This window comes from Etheostoma spectabile, unplaced genomic scaffold, assembly GCF_008692095.1.
Source record: "Etheostoma spectabile isolate EspeVRDwgs_2016 unplaced genomic scaffold, UIUC_Espe_1.0 scaffold00018439, whole genome shotgun sequence".
NCBI classification, from domain to species: domain Eukaryota; kingdom Metazoa; phylum Chordata; class Actinopteri; order Perciformes; family Percidae; genus Etheostoma; species Etheostoma spectabile.
Window position 1 is genome coordinate 19,651 of NW_022604259.1, and position 11,203 is coordinate 30,853.

At 42.7% G+C, this 11,203-nt stretch overlaps 1 protein-coding gene across 1 annotated transcript; it reads right to left on the reverse strand.

The window, feature by feature from the left end:
- Positions 1–2,809: 2,809 nt before the first annotated feature.
- Positions 2,810–6,450, reverse strand: LOC116680442 (dynein heavy chain 6, axonemal). Its single transcript, XM_032509483.1, has 12 exons — positions 6,200–6,450; positions 5,733–5,828; positions 5,556–5,608; positions 5,234–5,413; positions 5,045–5,149; positions 4,387–4,701; positions 4,072–4,206; positions 3,879–3,981; positions 3,700–3,763; positions 3,267–3,453; positions 3,018–3,119; positions 2,810–2,929 (listed from the first exon to the last, which is right to left on the reverse strand). The coding sequence occupies exons 2-12, from the start codon at positions 5,806–5,808 to the stop codon at positions 2,810–2,812; spliced, it is 1,440 nt and encodes a 479-aa protein (XP_032365374.1). The 5' UTR covers positions 5,809–5,828; positions 6,200–6,450.
- Between the last annotated feature and the right edge of the window lie 4,753 nt (positions 6,451–11,203).

Here is an 11,203-nt window from a genome sequence, read left to right on the forward strand (position 1 = left end):
CAATGGGGTTTGGGAAAAAGACAACAGTTGTCCTAGCAGTAGTAGTAGTAGTGGGAGTTGCAGCATTAATTCTGGGGTTGGAACATGCGTATGGGGACCGAGACCACAAAGAACAATCACCCGGTAGTGTCCAACCACCTCTCAGTAACAAAGGAAATGAAACTAGACGAGAGAAAAGAAGAGCAGTTTGGGCAGTAGTGAAGCAACACACTAAGGGCCCATCCCCAAGGTGCGGTGCCAGATTGACTCTCCCCTATGTGAGAGACTCAACCACGTCATTTACCTTTGATTTGTGTCAGGCTATAGACTGCGGGGGGTATAATAGTTTCTACAAAAACACAGATGTGTACATCTGTGACGACTATCAAAAGGTAGAGGATGTGAAAGGAGCGCTTCCGGACAGGTGAAAGGTAGTCTCTGTAACAGCTGGTATGACGCGGGTTGGACAACAGGAGGGTGGAAACCATGGGCGAGGTTGACAGACAAAAGAGATTGGTGGGTACAACAAGATGAATGGGAGATATTATCTATACAGCGGGACTATAGTTCAGACCCCACGAAAAATCCCATAACCCTGTCAGTAAATAGAGCAATTGGGAGCAGGAACGGTCAGGATGTGTGGATGTTAGCCATAGGTGTATGGATAGCAGGAAGTGACCAGATAACCCCCCTGCAGATAAATATTTTGGATCCCCTCACGCACACACAGAATGACACTGACATGGCAGAGACTACAGTAAAACCCCCCTGAAGGAGGAAGACGTAATAGTGCAGGACTTCTCTAAAATGAGGGTGGAAGATGTGTTAGAGTTATCAGCAGGTGCAGGCCAGGACAATTTATGGATCAGGTGGCTAATACAGAATGCCAAAGAACAACACATGGAAGGGTGCGTGGCCTGTGCCACAGCTAGACCAGTCATGTTCACTAACCCGGCCCCGTTGTTTCCTAATGAGGACCCAGCAGGATATGCATGCATGTTGAACTTCACACACTCTAAGACAGCTTCCCGCAATTGTACTACCCTAGCATCCCTCTTTCCCCAGGCTTTGAAAAACCAGGGTATTTTACCGCCATAAAGGGGGAGGGTGCAAGATATCACTGTTTCAATCTCACCGGATCAAGCAAGCCCACAATCAAACTAGGTGATATACCCCCAGACTGGTGCAACACAACTGTACAAAACAAAACAGCCCTAGGCCCAGTGGCTAGAATAGGACTATTCTACTATTGTGGTGGTCTTAGGTTGTACTCCCAGATAAAGTTCCCAAATCAAACGTCAGGAGTTTGTGCTATGGTTAGATTAGCTATGCCCATATCTTTGGTGGGGAGTAGAGTCCACTATACCCACCATAAGGCTGTGCAACTGACCGTAAAGAGAAGGCGCAGGGCCCGTAGTATGCAAGGCCCGGCTTTTGATCCATGGGCGGGAACCCCAACCTATATAGACAGCATAGGAGTTCCTAGGGGTGTCCCGAATGAATACAAATTGGCAGATCAAATAGCCGCAGGATTTGAGAATATACCACTGCTTTCAGCCATCTTCCCCGTCACTCCCAGCAAAAATGTAGATAGGATAAATTTTGTGCATTATAATGTTTTACGCTTGAGCAATGCAACTAGGGATGCCATCGAAGGCCTGGCCGAGCAGACGGCCCCAACGTCCCTCATGGCGCTCCAGAATAGGATGGCGCTGGACATGCTGTTGGCTGAAAAAGGAGGAGTCTGTTCCATGTTCGGAGAGATGTGCTGTACGGTCATCCCTAACAACACTGCCCCGGATGGGAAGGTCACCAGGGCTTTGAACCAACTTCGAGCCCTTTCCAGGAGATGCATGACGCCTCAGGTGTATCAAATCCATTGGAGGGGTGGATGACAACCTTTTTTGGCAAATGGAAGAATCTTATCACTGCTTGTTTGACATCTATTGCTGTTTTTCTCGCTATTCTAGTTACCTGTGGGTGTTGCTGTGTGCCCTGCCTGCGGACCATGACATCCCGGCTCATCACCACTGCCTTGTCCAAAGAAAAAGCGCCGCCTCCCTATTCCGCTGGGATGCTGCCATTACTCACCATGCCAGAGGACGGGGAGGACGTTGAGGCACTGCAGTTAGTGTAAAAGGTGTTCGCACCTAGTAGGTGCGAAAAGGGGGAATTTGTGGGAAAATAATACAATGACTGAGGTGGTGATGAACAGGGCACTCAGGAACGGCCACGTAAAAGCTGGCTTACAGTATATACTGAATTAACCAAAGACTAAATAAGAGTGTGTGTATGTGTGACATATTATACATTATGCTTTGCAGCTGGGTTACAGCTAGGAGGAGAGAACAGACAGGGCTATCTTAGTCAGATATGCTACAGTGAGCACGGGAGGAGGAGATGGTGAGGCCAAGGACACTGAAGTTCAGGACGGTCTGATAACTCAGAGAACAGGACATACAAACTAAGGAGGGAGTGAACATAGCTGTCTGGTGAGGTAAATGATAACTGAAAATAATAAGAAGAAAGAGGGAAGAGGCAGAGCAGAGAGTGTAACCCAGCAACAGTATAGCTGACCAATCAGGCCCCACAAGGGGAACCAATATAACCCTGAGCACAATATTGTTTAAGTGCCTTTTGGGGGACCTCTGTACTAGACAAGTCTCCATCAGGTCCGTGCACGTGTAACTGCTCGGAAACGCATTTCATCTGTTGACCACAAGAATAAACGCTGTGTTAATTCATCATGGAGTCAGTTGTCAGTTTATAGAAGGATTTCCCCAACAGTACCCTGAATATACACATTAGGGCGGTCAAGTTGAGGTGGTGATTATTTTACTACCTTATAGTCTCCAGGATCTGTCAATGAATCCAAATCAGGATCTGCTGTAAGTGTAGTGACTGACATCACTGCTTTCTTAAACCCCCCAATGATCTCTGCAAAACTCTCCTGTAGGAATTAACAAAATAATATACTGTAGATTGGTATTTAATAGATAGTAAATAATGTTAGTTTGAGGCAGTTTGAGAAAACTGACCTGAAAGTTCTCCTCAGAGGGTTTGTAAGTCAAAGCATGTGGGTCCAGCATCAGCTCAGAGGTGAACATAGGAGGGTCACGGCGAGTTTCTGGCTCAACAGACTAATAAAGACACAACCTTAACCACAACTGAATTCTGCTCTGTGTTTGCTTGAAAACTCAATTTGATGGATATAGGAATTATTGTGGTTTCACTGCGAACAATCCAATTTAATAATAATAATAATAATAATATTAATAATTACTTACCTTCTTTTCAGTCTGTTCTTCAGTAGGGTCAGAGGCAGCCTCAGCAGGCTGGTTCCAGCTCTGAATAATGCCATGGCTAGGCGTTTGGCGTACCGGCTCCTGGAGCCCAGCCAGCAGTTCTGTGACTACATTCACCATTAAGACGTGCAAGGCGTTGACTACCAAATAGTCAACAAGACGGATAAAGCTGGGTAGGTGAGGGACAGAGGAGGAGTGGACTGGGTTAATGTGATAGACGTGCCTGAATAATTAGCAATTATTTGACCTATCATAGCATGAGGAGAAAAGGTGTTAACAATTGCTCTGTTTTATTGACTAATTGTCACAGTATGCCATGTATAGTAGACAAAGAAATAGTTGGTATGTCCACAATGCAAATAGAGATAGAAAGCAAAGAGAATTTAACAGCAACAAGTACAATAAAATGACCCACCAGATGAGGCGGCTGGATTGAAAAGTCTTGAGCAATGGAAGACTTTTCCTGTCCTTTTGCTCATCTGTGATGGACAAAAAACACTTTCACTATCACTTACATTTTAATACTGGATATGCTGAACTGTCTATGTACAGTATGTACATTTCGGTGTCTCCATATGGTCAATGTGCACACACTTAGTTTATGAGATCTGGATTCAAGTTCCGCCAAGTAGTTGCTACATGCAGAAACTGTCACCTCCTTTACCAGGTCTTGAAACTTCTTCAAGTTACTCGACACCTACAATAATGAACAAATGAGGGCAATGAGCTGCTGAGGAGGCATACTTCAAACATTTGGACCGATTTTTGTATGGATGTAGAATATCACCTCTTGCAGTTGTTTGTAGTGGACATCCTGAAACTCTTGCAGTGTGTAGGTGTGTTTTTTCTCAATGTGAAACAAGCCTGTGTCACTGATTTGGTAACACATTTTCCTGATGTCTATCAGTGCAGAACGTAGAGGCTGTAAGACATCTGCAAATGTTAAAACAATATCCGCACTACTTACAGTAACTGAAATGTGTAAACCTCAAAGATGTTTCCCTCACTAAGTATATTTACAGTGTGCATTCTGTATTCAAGACCATTAAGACGGATTAGGGAAAATCCAGATCTCAATTTATATTTACGCATTGTCACGTACCTGATTGACAAAAAACAAACAGTTTTGGAGGGACTTCCTGGTCAAATGAATCTTCTCCCTGCGAACTGTGGTGCGCCAGACATGGAATGGTTTCAACTTTTTGAAGAGGGCAAAGAAGGGGATGCGGCTCAGCTCGCAGTGGTACTCGTACTCCTCTTCCCAGCGCTCATGGGTTATGAAGTCATAGTCCTCCTTATACACTGATACCACACCTTTATGGGTTACCATCAAATAGTCATCCTTACTGTGCTCATAGACTTCAACTGTGTCCAGCGGTCTTTTGGGGTGACCTGGGGTTGGCACATTCTTAAACAACTGAGGAGTGGTAGAACGGCACAATCAAAGTTAAATATCTCCTGCAAGTAGCTCCTTTAACAGGCAATAAACAGTGAATTGAGCCTTTACCGAAGGGTTTGTCAAGCTTCTGCCTGAGCCTGATTTTCCCTTCTAACAATACATCACATTTATTCACCAGTTAATTAGACTGGCAGGTGAGCTTGAAATCTTGATACTTCTGCCACAGTTTTTATGGTAGTCTTGTTTTTTTAGAATTGACTTTATTTTTGATGTATGCAAACATTTAGTTGAAGATACTTTTGTGGTACCTGTCCATCAGGCAATACAGACATTTTTAAAGCAATGCTTACTCATCACTGACCTTGTTCCTGTATTGCAGTGGAGGTAGGTGGACAGGTTGTTTTTTTTCACGTGGCTGCTTGGTTGGTCGAGATGAAGGTGACTGTATGTACCCGCTTGGATTTGCCTTTAATTGTAGAGATACTTTTGAGAAACCTGTCTATCAAGCGCTAGAGACATCTTTAAAGCAATGCTTATTCTCGTCACTGACCTTGGTCGTGGATTCCAGAGGAGGTAAGTGGACAGGTGGTTTTTGACGCTGCCTGTGTGGCGGCTCTGTTTGTTGAGATGAAGGCGACCGAGTGTCCCAGCCCGGGAAATACATCTGCTGACGGGCTTGTAAGTGTTTGAGGCTGGGCTCTTTCCGTTTTACCTTCCTATTCAGCAAGGACTAGATAAGGGGGAAGACATTGATATTTACAAAAGACCCACACCTGCATATTGTAATTACTTTTGGAGTAATTATATTAATAGTATGGGGAGTACTAAATTAGGTGTACAGTAGATGGTATTTCATATTGTCTCAGTCTCACCTGTATGTCTGGAACATCGATGTTCTGTAGTTTAAGGAGCTTGTGCCGCCGCTCTGTGACAGCATGTCAACATTGAATTAAGAGTTGACAAACCTATGCCTTTTGGCTATAACATGTAATACATAACTAACCATTTGCATAGTGACTACCTAAATGCTCTATATTAGCTTGGCCTACCTCTGGAATTATTTTCCCTGCTTTGACCAGGGGGGTTCAGTAGAGAGTCACTCGGAGATGGAGATGCAGAGGCCATGACATGTATTCCCTCAGGCTCTGGGACAGCAGCACAGAGGAAAATAAATTGGAAAGTAACGTTAGCATTAGTACTACTTTAGTAACATCAGCTAGAGTTTTCTTTTTTAATCAGAGAAAATAGTGATATGAAGAAAAAAGTTATTTACTTTATTACTTTAAGTAACGTTAACGTTAGCCAGATACCAATCATGTTCAAATATTAGCCCAATTTGTGGTCCCAGAACATTCCCACACATACCATTGACGCTAGCTAGCTGTTAAGTTAGTTACAATACACACGTTAAGCAATAATATGCAAAAAGAAATTGTGGCAAGGTAACTTAACTGTTGTTAAAGATAACGTAAGATAAGGAATGCTAACGAACTCCCCTTAATTAACGTTAACTTACTGTTTGCCGACTTTTTTTCAACTTGCTTAATGCTAATTAGCAACTAGCTACTATCTGTGTAACGTCACTTCGTCTCGTTGAGTAAGCATTGTCTTCGACAAGTATGCAAACTGGCTACCGTTATGGCTTAACGCTAGCCAACGTTTTTAACTATCGATAAAGCTAATACCGTAACTTTGGACCTAGCTAGAGCTGAGTGTAGGCATTAGCGTTAACGTTATGAATGGAGCTGAGGTTTACAGTTTCCTAGCAACACAATTATCTCCCGTCAAACAAAAACACGTTGCTGGCATAGACAGTTAAAGGTTGCTGCTAACTCTTATATTTCTGTATTTTAACTCACACACAAATATATACTTTTCTCTCCTATTTCTATATTTAACATACATATTCATAATTTTTGATTTCATGCTAAATTGTAAATAATACATGTGTATAAGAAGAAAATGTTTGCATGCGTGAAGAAAATATATTACTGAGAGAAGAGTGTGCGTTAACTTACCTTTTGCTAACTTTTTTTCAACTTGCTTAGTTAGCAACTATCTGTGTAACTTCGTTTCTACAAGTATGCAAACTGGCTAACGTAACGCTAGCCAACGTTTTTAACTAGCGATAAAGCTAATATACCGTAACTTTTGCAGACCTAGCTAGAGCTGAGTAGGCATTTAGCGTTAACGTTATGTCTATGGAGCTGACGTTTACGGTTTCCTAGCAACACAATTATCTCCCGTCAAACAAAAACACGTTGCTGGCATAGACAGTTAAAGGTTGCTGCCAGTGTTGCCAGACCTCGCGAGACAAATACGCAACCAGGGGCCTGTTGCACGAAACCAGGATAAGGGATTAAACCGTATTGTTAGCCAGGCTAAAATTAATCTTGGAGTCTCATGTGTTAAATCAGCTAACGCTCTGATCCCAAATAAACGTGTTTAAGTTATTCCGTTGTCTTCTGCATGTGTTATTTTTTCTTTTTTATTAACATGCATTATTTGTCACTATTGTTGTTGCGTTTGATTTAAACCCTACTATAGCAGTTGTTTAGGAGGTTAGAAATGGTTGCACTGTCACCCAGATGCGGAGTGGCAATCCTGAGAGTCGGGACTTATACTTATACTTATGGGCCGGTAGTGTGTCCAGGCTGCCTGGCGTGCGCCCGCTGCCCGGAGGCCGCTGCCCAGAGGCCGCTTCCTGGAGGCCGCTGCCCGGAGGCCGCAGCCCGGAGGCCGCTGACCGCTGCCCGGTTGCCGCTTCCCGGGGGCCGCTGCCCGCTGACCGCTGACCGCTGCCCAGTGGCCGCTGCTTGCAGGTGTCGTGCCAATGTACTTATCCCCGCCAGGCAGGCACGGCGTCATGGGTGGGCCTGACGGGCCTAGGCCCACCCACTTTTCAACAGGCCCACCCACAAATTTTCATTAAAAAAAAAAAGAATATAATAGGCTATATTTAATTATAAAGAATTATTAAAAAGTGTCAAATTATCTCATAATTTGTGCTAAATTAGTCTAAATCTTAAGTAGTTTTTAACTTAATTTAAAAAAAAGTTGTTTGTCTATTAAGTGACATCGATCTGCGCAACATTTCCAACGCGCTAGACTGCCAGCTTAGGGAACTGAACACTCGATTCCACAGTGACACCTATGGCCTCATGGCATCTGCAGCAGTCCCGATGTCTCCTAGCCTTCATACAAATGACACCAGCTGGTCAATGAGGACGTTTTCCCAAATATCCATACTTTCCTAAAAGCTCTGATAACACTGCCGATGACTTCCTGTACAGTTGAACGCGTCTTTTCCAGTGTCAATCGGATTAAAACACCAAACAGGAGCACCATGCTTACGTCTCGCCTTATGTCTCTGTGTCTGTTGACATATGAAAGAGAGCTTACAGTAACTCTCGACTTCGATGATATCATCTACATTTTAAAGAGCAAACCCCGCCGAGTAGCCTACTGCTGTAATTTGTGTCTGTGTGTGTGTGTGTGTGTGTGTGTGTGTGTGTGTGTGTGTGCGAGGCGACCTAAAAACATGCGATGAATCCGTAGGCTACATGTTGAAAGTTAGTAACATAGCAGAGAGAAAAAGAGAGAATGAGTCGTTCCATGTTCGCTTCTTCTAGGCCTTTTCAGCGAGTTTAATTGTGTACCACGAGGGGATAAGAGTATGTGAAGGCTACTCTGTCTGAATTGAGATATATTAAAATAATCGATTCATAACCCGTTACAAATCTACAGGCGCATTTCTATTTCTATATCAGCTTGTTACTGTTCTTTTCCCCTCCTGGGCTCCCCTTGTTATCAGCGCTGTGTCTGTTGTTAATGTGATTTATTTCCTTTTGTTAAATATGGTTATAACATGAATCACACTAAAGTAACAGTTTGTCTCTTTCGGAAATAACTTGAGTTTTACACGACAGATGACGTCAATGAACCAGTTCTGTGCCCGAGTTATGAATGAAAACTGTCGGGAGGTGTTGTTGATCTGTAGTGTTGAAAACATAAAAACAATTAAACAGAATTATGAAATATTCAGCCTCCTGTTATACGAGCAGAACTAAATTATGTTTTGGGGAAATATTAAATGCCCGACCACTGTTCCAGTCTTAGGTCTATGGAGCTTTGCGTAATAGCGCAGCCAGGTATGGTGCGTAATGGAGATTCCAAAGCGCTCCTCTCTGGTCAGAACCAAGGAGAGCGGTCGCGGATGGGGTCGTCCTATACAACCAAACGTTTGTACAATGTTTTTTTACAACATATTTAAAGAGCATCAAACTATTGAAATCTCTATTATGTTAGCACATATAATATAACAGTATAGTAGCCTAGTCATTTGTATTAGGTTAAACAGTGATTTGATATCATGTTTTAATTTAAGGCCCACCCAAAATTGGTCTGGCCCATCCAAAACTGAAATCCTGGCGCCGTAGCTGCCGCAGCTGCGTGAAGCTGACACCCCACCCACGTCAAAAAATTCAGCAAATAGTCTGAATGGTTAGTGCTCCGTTTGTGCAGGTTTGTGCCGTTAAAATTTTCGTTTGTGCAGTTTTGGTTTCTGAAATATTAAAAATTATTTTTTAGCTCCATCTAGAGTTCACCATCCCCCCATATTGCTCCAAAACAAACCAAAGTGGGCTAGTTCGTTAGTGCTCCGTTTGTGCAGGTTTGTGCAGTTAAACCTGTCGTTTGTGCAGCTTTTGTTTTCGAGATATTAAAAGTTATAATTTTGGCCGATGACGTCACCGTCACCCTATCATGTTCCAAAACAAACCAAAGTGGGCTAGTTCTTTTAATTCTTCAGATTTTCAGCTGTTGTACAATGTGTATCTTTTGTTTTGAACTTCAATAAAGACTTAGAACAAGAAAAAATGTGTCTCATTTCAAGTAATTGGGCGGCTGTGGCTCAGTGGTAGAGCGGTTGCCTGTGGTTCGATCCCCGCCCCTGCAGTCATTGTCGAAGTGTCCTTGGGCAAGACACTGAACCCGAGTTGCCCCCGGTGCTGCGCATCGGAGTGTGGATGTGTGTGAATGTTTATCTGATGAGCAGGTGGCACCTTGTACGGCAGCCCCGGCCACAGTGTGTGAATGTGTGTGAATGGTGAATGTTTCCTGTAGATGTAAAAGCGCTTTGAGCAGTTGTTAAGACTGGAAAAGCGCTATATAAATACAGCACATTTACATTTACATAATTAGGGGATAATTATACCCAGTCACATTCAGCTGAATCTTAAACTCTGAAAGCGCCAAATAAAGTAAAATCAAATCTAGTCATTTGTATAATATAATCCTTGGGTGACATTGTGGTCCATCTTACATACCAGTTGGTGGTGGCGACATAATAGCGGTAAAGCAAAACATTTCTTGTTTGGAGCAAAATGGGGGCGGATGACGTCATCGGCCAAAATTATAATTTTTAATATCTCAAAGACGAAAGCTGCACAAACGAAAATTTCAACGGCACAAACCTGCACAAACGGAGCACTAACGAACTAGCCCACTTTGGTTTGTTTTGGAGCGATATGGGGGGATGGTGACGTCATCGGCCAAAATTATAATTTTTAATATCTCGAAAACAAAAGCTGCACAAACGACAGGTTTAACTGCACAAACCTGCACAAACGGAGCACTAACGAACTAGCCCACTTTGGTTTGTTTTGGAGCAATATGGGGGGATGGTGAACTCTAGATGGAGCTAAAAAATAATTTTTAATATCTCAGAAACCAAAACTGCACAAACGAAAATTTTAACGGCACAAACCTGCACAAACGGAGCACTAACCATTCAGACTATTTGCTGAATTTTTTGACGTGGGTGGGGTGTCAGAGCTGACTCTCTCTGTTAAAGATGATGAGCAGCGCGGTCCCCGTGGTCTCAGCTTCAGGTTTATACAGGACGCTGCGGAGATTAAGTGGGAAAATGCAGCCATATTCCCAGATATGATATTAATGGCAGACTGGTCAGAGACCAATACATTCATGATTCATTTTCTTGTTGCTTGTCCGTCTCTAATAAAGGACAGTTTGTATTACTCCGTAATATGTAGGCTTCATGTTTTTATTAGAACTTACTTTGGTTTCATAACCTTCCCAATAAGTCTCACATCCCTGGACCAATAACGTGGCCTATATACTGTGTATAGTGGAGTTTACATTCATCACACCGGGAACACCACAATGCTTCTTCATTTTTTATTTAGTTGCTGTTACTTGTCAGAAGGATAATAAACACATGAATATTGTTTTACACATATGCTAACAGCGTGTATTGAAATCACGTACTTCTTTTTCTAGTTTTTGTCCCATTCCGTTTGTTCTGTATGGACATTAATTGTACACATATTTTTTGAATTACACGTAGCTTATAGAGATTTGTGCATATGGTTGTAAAACATGTTCTGGCAATGTGAATAAGGGATTGAAATGAAGCCTAGAGTCATTAGGGTCCATTTCCTGAGGAACATTATTTCCCTCTGCTCACTTTTAAGGCACAGTAGGCTAAATAATAATACAT

Coding starts and splice junctions, on each gene's coding strand:
- LOC116680442 (XM_032509483.1), bottom strand. CDS start 5,808: ATGGCCTCTGCATCTCCATCTCCGAGTGACTCTCTACTGAACCCCCCT. Junction 3,982..4,071: donor ACTACAAACAACTGCAAGAG/GTGATATTCTAC, acceptor TCATTATTGTAG/GTGTCGAGTAACTTGAAGAA. Junction 3,120..3,266: donor AAGAACAGACTGAAAAGAAG/GTAAGTAATTAT, acceptor TGTCTTTATTAG/TCTGTTGAGCCAGAAACTCG.